A 16,146-nucleotide genomic window follows, 5' to 3' on the forward strand; every position below is an offset into this window, starting at 1 on the left:
CCCTTATCTTGTATATCACTGACAAATATGTGCTCCCATACAATGGGCTCCCTTTACTTTTTTATACTGGTTCCTCTTGCTGTGCAAAAGCTTTTAATTTGATGTAGGTTCATTTGTTTATTTTTTTCTGTTTTTCCTGCCCTAGGAGATGTATCTGTAAACATATTGTTACGTGAGATGTCTGATATTTTTTTGCCTATGTTGTCTTCTAGGATTTTTACAGTTTCATGAATTACATAAAAATCTTGTATTCATTTTGAGTTTACTCTTGTGTATGATATAAGTTGGTGGTCTAGTTTTTACTGTTCTGCATGTACCTGTCTAATTTTCCCAACACCATTTATTGAAGAGACTGTCTTGACTCCACTGTATGCTCTTGCCTCCTTTGTCAAATATTCATTGAGCATAATGGCTTGGGGCGATTTCTGAGTTCTCTTTCTGTTCCATTGATCTATATGTCTGTACTTGTGCCAGAACAAGGCTGTTTTGATTTGCTTTGTAATATAACTTGATATCTGGTATTGAGATCCCTCCAACTTTGTTCTTCTTTCTCAAGATTACTGCAGCTATTTGGCATCATTTTTTATTTCATACAAATTTTTGGAGTATTTATTCTAGATCTGTGAAATATGTCATTGGTATTTTAATAGGGATTGACTTGAATCTATAGATTGCTTTAGATAGTATGCACATTTTAATTATGTTAATTGTACCAATCCATGAACATGGTATGTTCTTCCACTTGTTTATATCTTCTTCTATCTCTTTTATCAATGTCTTATAGTTTCCTGAGTACAGGTGTTTTACCTTTTTGGTTAAGTTTATTCCTAAGTATCTGAAATTTTTCTTGCAATGCTAAATGGAATTTTTTTTTAGTTTCTCTTTCTGACAGATCATTATTGGTGTATAAAAATACCATTGAGCCTGGCCAGTGTGGCTCACTGGTTGAGCGTTAACCTATAAAGCAGGAGCTCACAGTTCCATACACAGTCAGAGCACAAGCCCAGGTTGCAGGCTCCATCCACAGTGGGGGGTGTGCCGGAGGCAGTAGATCAAGGATTCTCGCTCATCATTGATGTTTCTCTTTCTCTCAATCCCTCTTCCTTCTTCTATGAAATCAATATATATTGAAGAAGAGTAGATAAAGAAGACATCCCTGTCTTATACTCGTTCTTAAGGAAAATGGTTTTAGTTTTTGCCAACTGAGTATGGTGTTGGCGGTACATTTATCATATATGGCCTTTATTATGTCAAGGTGTGATTCCTCTATTCCCACTTTGCTGGGAGTTTTTATCAAAAATGGTGTCAGATTTTCTTCAAACACTTTTCTGCATCTATTGATATAATCATGTGCTTTTTGTATTTCAATTTGTTTATGTATTGTATCTTGTTTGTTTATTTATGAATATTGTACAGCCTTGCATCCCTGGAATAAATCCCACTTGGTCATGGTGTATGATCTTTTTAATATGTTGCTGAGTCTTATTTGCTAATATATGTTGAGTATTTGGACAGGTTAATCATGGCTGGTCATGAAAAAGATTCCTAGGATACTGTATATTTCTTGGGGAAATGCTACACAAAAACCTGAAAAATAATTAGAAAATCATAAAAGACTTTGTGTCTTGAGCAGTTAAAGATAACCACTAATTAATAGGTTGATATACACCTAATCAACCTATTTTTAATCTTTGCCTTTTCTGCTTACAATGCTTTTATTTGCAATTTCATACACTTAGCTGAGAGCTGAATCAATCAACTCAGACAGGCTTCTACTTCAACTATCTTTGAGAAGCACAAACAAGAACAAACAAAAGATCATATCTCACACTAAATATATGATCAAATCTACTTCACTGAATATCAAATTGTTTCACAGAACTAATGTTCAAAGAAACCAACTTAAAAAAACCTTTGAGCCTGGCTAGTGTGGTCGATCTATGAACCTGGAGGTCACGGTTAGATTCCAGGTCACAGCACATGCCTGGGTTGCAGGCTAGATCCCCAGTGTGGGGCATGCAGGGGGCAGCAAATCAATGATTCTCTCTTATTATTGATGTTTCTTCTCTCTTGCTCACTCTCCCTCTTTGAAATCAATAAAAATATATCTTTTAAATTCTTTTATATACCCATGATTTAAACTCAAATGTAATGATTTGCTGTAATTAATTAACTCTATAATCATTATGCATGCTGAGAGCACATTACTTACTAGGCTCTATTGATATAGGAAAAAATTACAAGAATCTTGGCTCAAATCTACCCTCAGTAGTAACAGAAAACTATAATATATCTTGCCACATTTTGGCATGGTAGGATTATGAGTAAAGACGTCTGAAAAGCCTCAACTTGAGAAAAAGGACAGAAGCATTATATAAGGAGGGGAAAAAGAGCTTCTTCTATTAAACAAAAATTGTACTAATAATATTTTCACGCAAGAAGTCTTTAAAATTAAAAAACACCCCACTTAACTCACTTAAACTAACAGATTCATTTGATAATAATATCTACTTGGTAGCTAAAATTTAACCCATTAATTAACTTAACCCACATAACACACATATATTTAGAATTATCCATTTTGATTATATAATTCAATTTTATGTAAATTATATAACTAAAAGAAACTGGGTATTTGTCTATTTAATTTCAGTTTTATGTCCATAATTCCTCTTATGTAACATTTCAAATACAATTTATGAAATTATTTACAGTTTGTTTTATATTAAATTCATTTTCATTCTCTTTCCATTTATCCCTTCTATGCCCATTATTATGACTCATACTTTAAATGTAGAATTTTCCTAATTGCTTTAAGTTGTCTTTCTAAAATGAGGCTCAGGTCATATAAACTAAATTGCTTAGGCAGAAAAATGATCAATTTAAATAAGGTAATGACTAATAAAAATATCACGTTGGGTTTGGAATCAAGGCAGGATTTGAGTCTCAAAAAAAGTAGACATCCAGAGGGCAAAAACACATTAATTCAGAAGCTAAGGGATGGAGTTCTAATCTAATCTCTGGCAATTTCAAACTGAGTGTCCTTGGTCAAAATTTCATTATCAAATTATTGCCTTTGGACTAAATGACTTTACATTAAAAAGTAATGACTATAAAATGAAGCTTTCCTCCCTGGGTTTATGTCACCATCAACTTTAATTAGAATCCTAAAGTAAAAAGGATTCTCACCTGTTTTTCTCCCTTCCTCTCAGTTATAAAACATGTATTTTTTATAAACAGAAATTAAAGACTTGGTTATTTGCAATTATTTATTCTTCTGCATAAATACCTAAAATTAATACCCTAAATACCCTTCAAAACACATCAGTGAGGCAGCAATAAAGTAAGACAGCAGTAAAAAGTTGTGTGATAACTGTAGTATGTATTTGTGAACCACACATCCCAAAAGAGGGTCGTCATGAGTATGAATTATTCATGGAGTTCTCACTAATAAAATAGTGTCCCATGAATTGAAGTGATGAGATATAACACAGAAGGATGAGGTCGACTGATATTGATGGGATTCTATAACAATATGAGTAATCCTAAAATTAAAACATGCTGGAGAGGTCACGGACATATTCTTGACTAGAAGACTAGAAACCATTGTGGGGTGATTTGGTGCAGATATTGTGGAGCTAATCTATCATCTGCCATTCAATTGGAGAGAAAAAACTAGCAATAAATTAATTAGAAGTTTGGAGTTGTGTTTAAATATTTGGTTCTTTTTATCTTGTAAAAAGAAACTTACAAATAATCTATTTTCTTTTTTTAACTTTCTTTTTTATTTCTTTCATCTTTATTTATTTTTCTCTTTCTTTTTTTTATTCCATTTGATTATATTAATGCCCCGTTTCATTTGACATCTAAAAGCCATATCATTCTAGAAGACCTAAAGTTAATTTTCCCTTGAGAGCTAATCATAAAGTTAGTGGTACAATTTTTCCATTTAACTTATAGTCTATTTCCTTTTACCCAACTTTTTTTTTCCAGGAAGACCCACTACATTATGTGAGACTCTGGGGAAAGCTGAAATTTGGTTAATTAGAACATATTGGGATTTTGAATTTCCTCGTCCATATCTACCTAATTTTGAATTTGTTGGAGGATTGCACTGCAAACCTGCCAAACCATTACCTAAGGTAAGACTACAGCATTGATGGATTTTATATACCTTATGATGTGATACCTGATTTCCTTTTAAAGCTTACAGTCTTGGTAACAGTGACATGATGTTGAATATCATTGGATGGCTAACTCTATTTCCATGCCAGAGGGCTCTTGTGAGTTATTAATAGGTATTTTAGGTATTATATTGGGAAATCAGGCTAATAAAACTGGCGTGATTGAAGCACATCTTAAAATATCCTTTTTTTTAACAAAATGGAAAATTGATAGGAGCAACTGGAAACTGAAGCCATGAAAATCAGTAAGGAGACTGCTGTAGTATTCTTCATAATCATGATAAAGTTATGAAAATGGGCATATACTATGAAGGTTGAAAGATAAACAGGCTTTCATGAGACACTGGGATAAGTTTCACACTATTTACTGGGTGAGAGGGGAAGTAAGAGTTAAAGGAAGAAAAGGAAAAAAGATGACTCTTTGATTTTCATTTTGAATGTTTATTTGATAGTGATGGCTTTTACTGAAATAGAAAACATAGGATAAAATTTATTTGAGACTAATACAATTTCTACATTGTGACTATTTACTTAAAGGAACAAGTGGAATTTTCAGGTAGAATTTTCTATAAGTCATTTGGGTAATATCACACAGCAACACACAGCAAAGGAAATATTGGAGGTCATCAGCATAGAGTTCATGACAATGAGAGACCCAAACTTGGCTTCATTCTTTACCAACCTGATGACAGGTTTCTTTTGGAATAAAAAAGATGATTGTATACCACATTCTTAAGTCTTCAAATAAAAAAATGTGGAGTGTCAGGGATGTTAAAAGAAAACAGTATTGAGAAACAAATGAGTAATAGATAAGTGTTACATAGATACTGTGTTGAACTATCAATAGTGAGTGAAGAGGAAACCCTCATTTACTTGTACTGTGAGAATATTTTAAAAATCCCTTTAGGAAGTTTTCAGGGTAAATGATATTCCTAAGAGATTCTTGATTTATTTTACAGAGGGCTCAAAGAAATGGAAGGCTCCAGCATGAATTGGTATCCAGAAACTGTGACTTGCAGTGTCTGACATGGAGCCAGAGCAGATGCTGAAAGACAGGCACCAGTTTCAGAAAATTCTCATTCTGAGTGTAGTCCCACAGAAAACGTTGAGAGGATAGTAAAACTGAGAATATTAATGCAGAAAAATCATCAAAGCAGAAAGTGGATCTATAGTCTTTGCCAACTGTACCTACCTGCATCAGATTGCTGTACTTGCAAAGGAAAGACTACCAAATCATTCTGAATTTCTAGCATCATATCTTTTAAAAAAACAAGTCAGAGTTGGAAGATGGAAACTAACTTATTGGGAAGAAAAGAAACATTTGGTTTCTGTGATTAAGAGGCAGCTTTAATTGTCGTAATCCCCTGAGCCCCCTTTTTGTAAGTATAAGAAACTTCAGAATAACAACTTATTACTGGAGTTGCAGAAGAAAACATATTTCACTTATTTTTATTTAATCAAAATACTTATTTAATGAGTGTATTATGTACATTTTTTTCTCTGATTGTCCTTCAATTTTTTTAAATCACCTTCAAAATAAACTGTTAAAACATCAAAAAAAGCAAAAACGATGATGACAGGTCCTCCAATCAAGAACACACACACACACACACACACACACACACACATTTTATTCAAACTCCATGTGTTTGGGAAGGTGAATCAAAATAATAACAAAATAATTTCTGTGGTGTCAAATATGTCCTCCTAATATTAATGAAGCTGACATAGTAAACTTTGACATCATCTCTTTTCTGGTCATTTAATAGCCTTAATTGGGGAATATGTGACTCCAGAGTTGCCACAAAAGGTTTAACAAGGAATACAGGATGCATGTCTAGAGGATGTCATTCTCATAGAATATGATCTGACTGGGCCCAAACCCTGAGTTTCCCATGGCCAACGTGTACAGCTCTAAACGGTGAGGTAGTTTAATTTACAGAAGTAGCTATGTATCATCTCTGTGCTAAGGCTGAAATTAAGAACATGGAGCTAATGTCCACTGAGTTGGGAGTTTTATACATCAAAAAGACAGGCAATCACTATCTCCTAAAAGTAATTTATAATTATAGAGCTGTTTAAATATGTTATATCTCTTTTTCCAAAACATTACTATTACTATTTTAGAGGCCCAATACCCCTGGCTGTTGGCACTGGCTTCCCTCTGGCACCAGGGACCCGGGCTTGCTTCCCTCTAGCTGCCAGCAGTCCCCAGGGACCCAGGCTGGCTTCCCTCCAGGCATGCGTCGGCACCCAGGACCCTGACTGGCTTGCTCCAGCTGCTGGCAGGCAACCGGGACCCTGGCTTCCCTGCAGCCTGGGCTTTGTCTGGAAGGATGTCTGGTCTAATTAGCATATTACCCTTTTATTATTATAGACTAGTAGCCCGGTGCACAAAATTCGTGCACATTAAACGGGATTAATTGCCCTAACCAGTTTGGCTCAGTGGATAGAGCATCGGCCTGCGGACTCAAGGGTCCCAGGTTCAATTCTGGTCAAGGGCATGTACCTTGGTTTCGGGCACATCCCCAGTGGGGAGTGTGCAGGAGGCAGCTGATTGATGTTTCTCTCTCATCGATGTTTCTATCTCTCTATCCCTCTCCCTTCCTCTCTGTAAAAAATCAATAAAATATATTTTCTAAAAAAGGGAATTAATTAGTGGAGATATTTTAATATTGCTATTTGCCCTTTCTCTATAATAGAACTGTGAGAGATGAAAGGAAATTAGTAAAATGTATATGAAAATAATATATAAATTTATTAATAAATAAACAGTAACAAAAGGATATAACAAAAACAGAGGCATGATATAAAAACGACAAAAACATGATATGAAAACAACAAAAACATGATATGAAAACAACAGTGATGCAAACAATGACTGATAAAGTGATTAAACTTATTCTAATATCTCCCTGTACACCACATTAAGAGTGAAAACACTTTCCTTGTGCTAAAGTATTTAGAACTTTAACTGTAACATCACATACTCTTCAAACTCGAGAGAAAGCAACATATAACTGACCATGTGCAAAAACGGGTTCAGGTAGGAACATGCCTACTCTGTCTAGAGTTTGTCCTTGTGATTTATTAATAGTCATCACAAATACTGTAATCATGGGAAACTGCCCTCGAATCAATTTAAATGGGAGGCCAGTGTCAGATGGGGACAAATTAATTCTTGGAATCAGAACAGCCTCCCCCTCTGCAGATCTTGTTAATACTTCAGCTTCAATAATGTTAGGTCATAATCTTTTGATAATAAATCTGGTACCATTACAAAGACCCCATTTACTATTGAGATTTCTCAATAGCATGATGATTGCACCCACTTTCAATTTTAATTTATGACACGGCATTCCCAAAGGAGTAATACTATTAAGAAATTCGATGGGAAAATTTTCCTTTTCAGCATCATCTGTGGAATCAATGGAATCATCACTCAAATATGTGTGAAAATCTCCATCGAGTATATCCAAATTTTCTTCATTTAATTTTTGAACATGCTCATTGTTTGGACAAAGAATTGCACGTTTAGATATATGTTTAATATTATCTATAGCAGTGGTTCTCAACCTTGGCTGCACATTAGAATCACCTGGGAATCTGTTTAAAATCCTGATTCCTGGGCCTCATCCTCCGGAAATTGTTTCTTTGTTATGGGGTGGGGCCACAACATTAGTAACAAAGAAACAGAATTAAAACTTTATTGTGGGGAGCCGCTACAGAGTTTTGGACAGGTTCAAGCCTTGGACTCATGAGAGGGCACAGTCCTCTCATTGCCACGTGCAAGTCCCATCTTGGAGGGCAGGACCCTCCCAGCACAATTATAGCCAACAGCTGTAGTTGTAAGCTTGAACCTATGGTCCGAACATGTGGCCCCACGTGCCTGAGTGATGTAGGCTTGATAGAGTTCAGGTGCATGTAGTTGAGTGGGATTGAAACCCAGGAGAATGTTGTAAACATCTTGGTCACGCCCTTACTTTGCCTCGTAGCATCTGCTATAAAATAAAGGCATGGCTGTGGGTGTGGTCGCTGTCTCTCAGAGAAGCAGCATCCCACCAAGACCCGGCTTTCATTCTCTTGTCTGTCTTTTCTAAACCTTTCAGCTGCCCCCACTCTGGTTCACCCCTGGCTGTGCTGGCGCATGGCACACTTTAGAAAGATCTGCCTCCACACTCCGAGGGAGGGTTCCTGCCTCAAACCCCGCCCTTACAGGAAACAGCTCTGGGAAACAGCTTAGGGGAGGGTGCAGCCGTTGCCAAGAAAATGACTGCAGGACTGACTTCCTTCCACTTGGTCGCAGCAGATCTTCTGGACGTGATGAACACCACCCATGGTTTTTATATAAGTAGATACTACAATTCTAACAAATATCTGCTTAGGCATAAAGGAAGACTTGAACGTGAAAAATTACTAATGAAGCCATAGGCAGATCAACACAGTAATGATATATTAGATGTAAACTATAACTTTATTGGGGTGACATTGGTTAATAAATTTACATAAGTTTCAAGTGTACAAATCTATGATACATTATCTGTATATTGCATTATATATTTCTCTTAAAGAGAGTCGGTGGTTAATGTTAAGCGCCATTTTTCATGAAAAGTGCCAACAATTTTTAAAAAATCTAACCAGGCCTCTGACAATTCCCTTGAATCTTTATTTTAGAAGTATAAGAGAACTTTATTTTATTCCCTAAGATACTGTATATCTATAGTACAAAGAATTTTTCTCTACAGGAAATAGAAGAATTTGTCCAGAGCTCAGGCAAAGATGGTATTGTGGTGTCTTCTCTGGGTTCAATCATCCAAAATCTCACAGAAGAAAAGGGCAATCTTATTGCCTCAGCCCTTGCCCAGATTCCACAGAAGGTTAGTACAACCTTTAATCCTGCTGGGCTGGTGTCTTTCCCACTGAAAGTTGAATCTCATTTTACACTTAACATATCAGGTACCAGTATTAAATAAAAATTTGTAAAATATTACAATAGTGAGTGTAGGCATATTTGCACCTAACTTGCTGAGCTTTCTGTTACAATCATTGGTTTTCAATGAAATAGAGATGAAAACATTAAGCGCCATTTTTCATGAAATCTTAAGGCCTGCTCCAACAACTCCCAAAGAGTTCTGAAGTGCATTTACTCCAAGAGCAGGAAAAAGGAGAAAAGAAATGGCAAACATAGATATGAAAGCTGCATAAGAATATCCTCCATGTCTTTGTTTGTATTAGGACTTGATTCATCATAGTTAAGCACAGAAGTAGAAGCCTAGACTCATTTAGCATTTTAATTAACATTTTCTAGAATTAAAAGGCCAAAGAAATGTTAATATAGTCTAGCACTTTGCATGTCCTAATTTATGATATTCAGTTCATTTTAATGTTTTCACCACCATCTTAGATTACTGCTCTTTTCATATTGCTATTTATAAAACACCCAACAGCTGTTTTTATTTGTATATTTGGTTAAATTCCATAAAATTCTATAAAAATTATATATAAATGCAAATATGATAATTGAAGAAATTAAACCAAACAATATACTTCACCAAACTTTGGAATATAAGCAAAAACACTACCTTATTTTTACTTTAAAATAAAGAAGTTGTGGGAGAAAAAAGAAGTAGAAAGAAATGGAGGATGAAATGATAACCAGTCATCCAAAAAATAAGTACTTAAAATCTAAAGCAATATTTGTAAGAAACATTAATATGAAGATAAAGCTACGAGTACCAGTGATAAAAAATTATATGGAGGTCCTGGGCCATAAAAATTTTAACTCCCAAACTCTGATTCATTAGGTATCATGGCATTATTTTCTAACTCTTCACTTATAATCTCACTCCTGGAAGTTCTTAGTGATAATAGAAAAACTGATATCTGACAATTACCACAAACTCTTTTAAAAAGGTTGTTATAAACAGCCCCACTATTTGTGTCTATAAAGTACACTTCTATACTCCCTTCTCAACTATCACCTAAAGTAGAGTAGATGCATGGTGGATACAAACTCTACAACCTTAAAACGTCATTATCCTGTGGTATTACTTGTGAAATATATTCACTGTCTTCCACAGGTTTTATGGAGATACACAGGAAAGAAACCAGCCACATTAGGAGCCAATACTCAGCTCTATGACTGGCTACCCCAGAATGATCTTCTTGGTAAGACTAAGGGGAAGAAAGGCTATATAGTAGTTGATGGACAAGTTGATCAATTCTTTAACAGCTAATAATAACTTAAAAACTAATATCAACAAATAGTTAACAATAGTAAAAATTTTTCATTTTACCTCTAATTCAAAAAGATATAATTAAATATCTGACCATTAATTTTATAGATTCATACTTGCTATGAATTTAGATAAGAGTTTCAGGAACACAGACGGAATTAATGCCTCCTTTTCCTGGAATAACAATTTTCTGTGGTAGCAGTGCCCCACAGGAAATACTGTAGAAAATACTGCCTTCTTCAAAAACTTATCCCATAGGTCTTCCTCTTCTGTCTCCGCATTTCTGTTCATGCATTATAATAAAATTTTCACCCACTTCTCATCCTATCCCCACACTAGGTCATCCAAAAACCAAAGCTTTTATCACTCATGGTGGAATAAATGGGATCTATGAAGGTATTTATCATGGGATCCCTATGGTGGGAATTCCCATGTTTGCTGATCAGCATGATAACATTGCTCACATGAAGGCCAAAGGAGCAGCTGTGGAGGTGAACATGCACACAATGACAAGTGCTGACTTGCTCAAGGCCTTGAGAACAGTCATTAATGACCCTTCGTAAGTACTACTTCTTTCTAAAGGATTACCATTGATTGTATTAAGCACCATACAAGAACATGTTAGAGATCATGCTTACCTTGCAATGGATCTTTTCCCATAATCTTGGAACATTCACAATCTTGGTCTTGGAAATCTTCGGGAAAGTACAGTTCATACAATGTCACATTTCCAGCTCAGAAAAATTGGGCTTCAATTAACAACTGTTTTATTCTTATTGTTTTTTCTATGCCTGCATTTAACCGCATTCAGTTAATAATATATTTATTTTACCATCTCCCTACTATATGTGTTAAAATTCTATACAATGAGCAGTGTTCATGTAACAATTCTGTGGCCCTTAGCTTAATTTTTATAACATGTGTCATGTGACAAACAAAAACAAAATTTCATTCATTTCTTTCTCTTTTGCCTTGTTCCTTATTTGCTTTCCAGCTATAAAGAGAATGTGATGAGGTTATCAAGGATTCACCATGATCAACCTGTAAAGCCCTTGGATCAAGTGGTCTTCTGGATCGAGTATGTCATGCGCCACAAAGAGCCAAACACCTGCGGCCAGCTGTCCACAACCTCACCTGGTTCCAGTACCACTCTTTGGATGTGATTGGGTTCCTGCTGGCCTGTGCAGCATCTGCTATATTCTTGATCACAAAATGTTGTTTATTTTCTTGCCGAAAATTTGGTAAAACTGGAAAGAGGAAAAAGAGAGAATAGTTCTTTCCAACTTAGGCAAAGTTCTGAGTGGACAAACCTGTTTCTTCCTGCACATCCTTCTTGTTTTCAATTTCCAAGTTCCTCTTTTTTCAGCCTAAAGAAACAGCCTAGAATTCCCCAAGATCATTCACTGGTGAGCATGCCCCATTCTTCCTTTATAGCCTCAGGTATGTTTACCCTCTTCCTCTTTATCCACTTTCTGGCACAGGGACATTAATTACCCTAAAAATTCTATTCATGATATCACTATTTTAATTGCATAACCTTCAGTGATATGATGATTGCTGGAGATAACAAAATATGAGCCCAATTTCATGAATGTGGGGATCTGAGAATAATACAACCAATCATATAAACAGGGAAGTGTCCTCAAAAGTTAGTTCGATATGAAAATAAGATTTCTGTTTTAAATAAAAATAAGCCTCTCTACTTACCCAATGTTATTAGGATTAGGCCAAAATTGAAAATAATGATGATAAGACATCCTGCTTCGGAATATTTACAAAGTTTCTATAAAGCTCAGCATTGGTCTGCTCAGGTGCCATAACAAAATACTGCAGACTCAGCGGCATAAGTAACAGAAATTATTTTTTCACAATTCTGGAGGCTAGATATACAAGATCAAGATGCCAGCAGGGCCTGGCTGCAGTGGCTCAGTGGTTGAGTACGGTGTACCTATGAACTAGGAGGTCACTGTTCCATTTCCGTCATGGCACATGCCTGGGTTGCAAGCTCAATGCCCGGTAAGGGGCGTGCAGGAGGCAGTCAATCAATGATTCTCTCATCATTGATGTTTCTATCTCTCTCTCCCTCTCCCTCTCTGAAATCAACAAAGATATATATATATATATATATATATATATATATATCTCTGAAATCAACAAAGATATATATATATAAAGAGATGCCAACAGAGTTGGTTTCTGGTGAGGCCTCCTTGCTGACTGTAGAGAGCAATCTTCACCCTTTGTCCTCTCATGGCCTTTCCTCTGTATGCCCCTGGTAAGAAAAAGATGCCTTGTGTCTCTTCTTCTTCTTACAAGGATACAAGTCTTCTGGGATTAGAGTCCACCTTCATAACCTAATTTGTTTGTAAATATCTTGTTAAAGGTCTTATCTCCAACTATAGACACATTGGGAGTTAAGGCTTCAATATATAAATTTGAGAGGGGTACACACTTTAGTCCATAACAAGCTCTACCAAAAAATTATGCCTGTTTTTACTTTAATCAATAAATATTTCTGTGTGCCTTTTATGTACTAGGGAAAGTTCTGAGCATTTCTTTAGACTATAAAGATAACCAATGGAATGATTTTTCCCCCAACAAGTGAAAATGTCAGTAATGTTTTAAAAGTAAAGAGATCATTTTCAAAGAAATAAATTAAAGAATTATAGAAAAATTGTTTTATTAATTTTAATGAGATTTTTAAATACCAGTACAATTGATAATCTGAAAGTTAAATGTCAATTCATTATATTTAAAAATCACTGGTATTCATAATGTAAGTAATCCTATATAATAAAGAGGTAATATGCAAATTTATCCTCACTCCATCAAGTCACAACAAGATGGCTATGCCCACAATGGAGGCAGGGTTCCTGTAACGCAACATGGCTGTCCCCACAGCGGAGGCAGGGTTCCCATAATGAGCCATAAGGAAGATCAGCAGGGACCTGAGACTGCGTGGCACCGGGCCAGGTCGGGGGACCTGAGGATGCACCACCCACCCGATAGGGCTTGACAGGCAACCTCAGGCCATGCCCTCAGCTTAGCGGGGCTTGACGGGGACCTCAGGCCACACACCCTGCCCTGGCACTGAACCAGGGGACTTCAGGCCGTTCCTCCTGCCCAGCAGGGCTTGATGGGGAACCTCAGGCCACACCCCCACCCAGCAGGGCTTGAAGGGGCACCCATCTGGCAGGGCTTGACGGGGTACTCTTGCACAGATTTCGTGCTCCAGGCCTCTAGTTCTGTCATAAAAAAATAGGTGTTCCTCTTACTATCAAATAAAAATGATTATCAAAAATATTTTCTTATTTTTATATTAATCATTTGATCAATTTTCTTTCAATGAATACTATATTTTTTTAAAAACAATCTTTATATAGAATCCAGCACTTTGAAAAGAGTATGAAAAATATTTTCAGAAAAGAAGATGTTATCTTCCATGCTATACTCAATTGTGGGAGGAACATTGCTCCTCACAATAAGATTTTTAAGTGTTCAGTAAAGTCACCAATAATTCTATCTTGGAAATAGGTGAAGAACAGAGCTCTTTCTATAAATTATAAAGCTAGAGACAACATTGCATGGAAGACCGAAATCTAGAAGTCCTATCTGTCTTTAACCTCTTCTCACCCTCCTGATGCAGAAGCACATAAGTAAAATATTATGTTCATAATATTATTTACTTTTCTAATCAAGTGATATGCTGATTCCTGGGGAGTGCACAAAATATGGGCTAAATTCAATGGATATAAGGAACTCAGAAGAGAAAAATTAATAACTTGCAATAGATGACAAAAATCAGGAAAATTTAGAATCCTAGGAGATTAGTTGTCAGGATAAACAATGATTTCCTTTTATCAATAAAAATGAGCCCTTCTACATGCTAATGCTACTGGGATTAGAGTATGAACTGATATAACAAGGATAGGGCCAGACTCTAGGAAAGGTTTACTATATTTTCATGTAGCTCTTCTAGATAATTCTGGCCTACATGCTGCTTTAAGATGACCAATATTTTGTGTATTACCTCCACCTGTTGCTGCCTTAAAAAATTAAGGAAATCAGAATTTTCCCAGATTTAAAAAAATAGTCAACAATATGTTAAAGTTAAGCAGATTATTTTAGAAGTAATTATTAAAACTATAGAAAAATTACTAATTTTGTGAAACTTGTACTTAACAGTAACTGATTTCCTCTAGTGCCATGGTCGGCAAACTGCGGCTCGCGAGCCACATGCGGCTCTTTGGTCCCTTGAGTGTGGCTCTTCCTAAGCCTTAGGAGTACCCTAATTAAGTTAATAACAATGTACCTACCTATATAGTTTCAGTTTAAAAAATTTGGCTCTCAAAAGAAATTTCAATTGTTGTACTGTTGATATTTGGCTCTGTTGAATAATGAGTTTGCCGACCACTGCTCTAGTGTAATCTTCAGTTAAAAAATTAACTGTTTTTGGGTTGGTTTTATTACTGGTTATTTTTTTGTTTTTGTTTATATTTTAAAATCTTTAATGTTGAGAGTTTTAGAGATGTCCCCTTTTTTCCCCCCATTGCCTCCTATCTGGTTCCCTCTCTACCGCAGACCTTCACCACCCTATTGTCTGTGTCCATAGGTAATGCATATATGCATATAAGATCTTTGGTTAATCTCTTCCCACCTCCCTCTGTTCCCTCTGAGGTTCATCAGTCTCTTCCCACCTCCCTCTGTTCCCTCTGAGGTTCATCAGCCTGTTCCATGTTTCCATGCCTCTGGTTTCATTTATTTTACTTTTTAGATTCAATTGTTGATAGATATGTACTTATTACCATACTTCAATTGTTGATAGATATGTACTTATTACCATACTACTGTTCTTCTTCTTCTTCTTCTTCTTCTTCTTCTTCTTCTTTGTCATCTTCTTCTTCCTCCTCCTCTTCCTCTTCTTCTCTTTAAAGAATACCCTTCAACATTTCATGTAATAGTGGTTTGGTGGTGGTAAACTCTTTTAGGTTTTTCTTGTCTGTGAAGCTCTTTATCTGACCTTCTGTTCTAAATGAGAGCTTTGCTGGGTAGAGTAATCTTGGTTGTAGGTCCTTGCTATTCATCACTCTGAGTGTTTCTTGCCACTTCCTTCTGGTCTGCAAAGGTTCTGTTGAGAAATCAGCCAATAGTCATATGGGCACTACTTTTGCTGCTTTTAAGGTTATCTCTTTGACTTTAACTCAGGGCATTTTAGTTATGATGTGTCTTGCTATGGACCTCTTTGGGTATCTCTTCTTTGGGACTTTCTGTGCTTCCTGGACTTTTAAGTCTATTTCTTTGACCAGGTAGGGGAAGTTTTCAGTCATTATTTCTTCATATAGGTTTTCAGTATCTTGCTCATTCTCTTCTCGTTCTGGCACATCCATAATGTGAATGTTGGTATTCTTGAAGTTGTCCTAGAAGTTCCTTAAACTACATTCACATTTTTGGATTCTTTTTTCTTTTTGCTCTTCTGGTTGGGTGTTTTTTCTTCCTCATATTCCAAATCGTTGATTTGATTCTCAGAATCTTCTACTCTACTGTTTAATCCTTGTAAATTATTCTCTATTTCAGTTAGTATATGCTTAATTTCTGACTGGTCCTTTTTCAAGTCCTCGTAAGTCTCACTAAGTCCCTTGTATCTCATATTTAGTCCCTTGAAGCTCTCATTAATATCCTTGATCAACCTTATAATCACTGTTTTGAACCCTGTATCCAGTAGTTAG

The 16,146-nt window shown here is 35.9% G+C and overlaps 1 protein-coding gene and 1 pseudogene across 1 annotated transcript in view; both read left to right on the forward strand.

Annotated features, from left to right (window-relative positions):
• Window positions 1-3,418: 3,418 nt before the first annotated feature.
• LOC111823445 (UDP-glucuronosyltransferase 2A1-like) overlaps window positions 3,419-16,146 on the forward strand; it is a 36,377-nt gene continuing 23,649 nt past the window's right edge. Inside the window, exons 1-4 of the mRNA XM_023744849.1 lie at window positions 3,419-3,422; window positions 3,994-4,142; window positions 8,930-9,061; window positions 10,265-10,352. Coding sequence (XP_023600617.1) covers window positions 3,419-3,422; window positions 3,994-4,142; window positions 8,930-9,061; window positions 10,265-10,352 — 373 coding nt within the window. The remainder of the gene's footprint in view (window positions 3,423-3,993; window positions 4,143-8,929; window positions 9,062-10,264; window positions 10,353-16,146) is intronic.
• Window positions 5,212-5,482, forward strand: LOC102417242 (annotated as a pseudogene).

This window comes from Myotis lucifugus, unplaced genomic scaffold (assembly GCF_000147115.1).
Source record: "Myotis lucifugus unplaced genomic scaffold, Myoluc2.0 scaffold_492, whole genome shotgun sequence".
NCBI classification, from domain to species: domain Eukaryota; kingdom Metazoa; phylum Chordata; class Mammalia; order Chiroptera; family Vespertilionidae; genus Myotis; species Myotis lucifugus.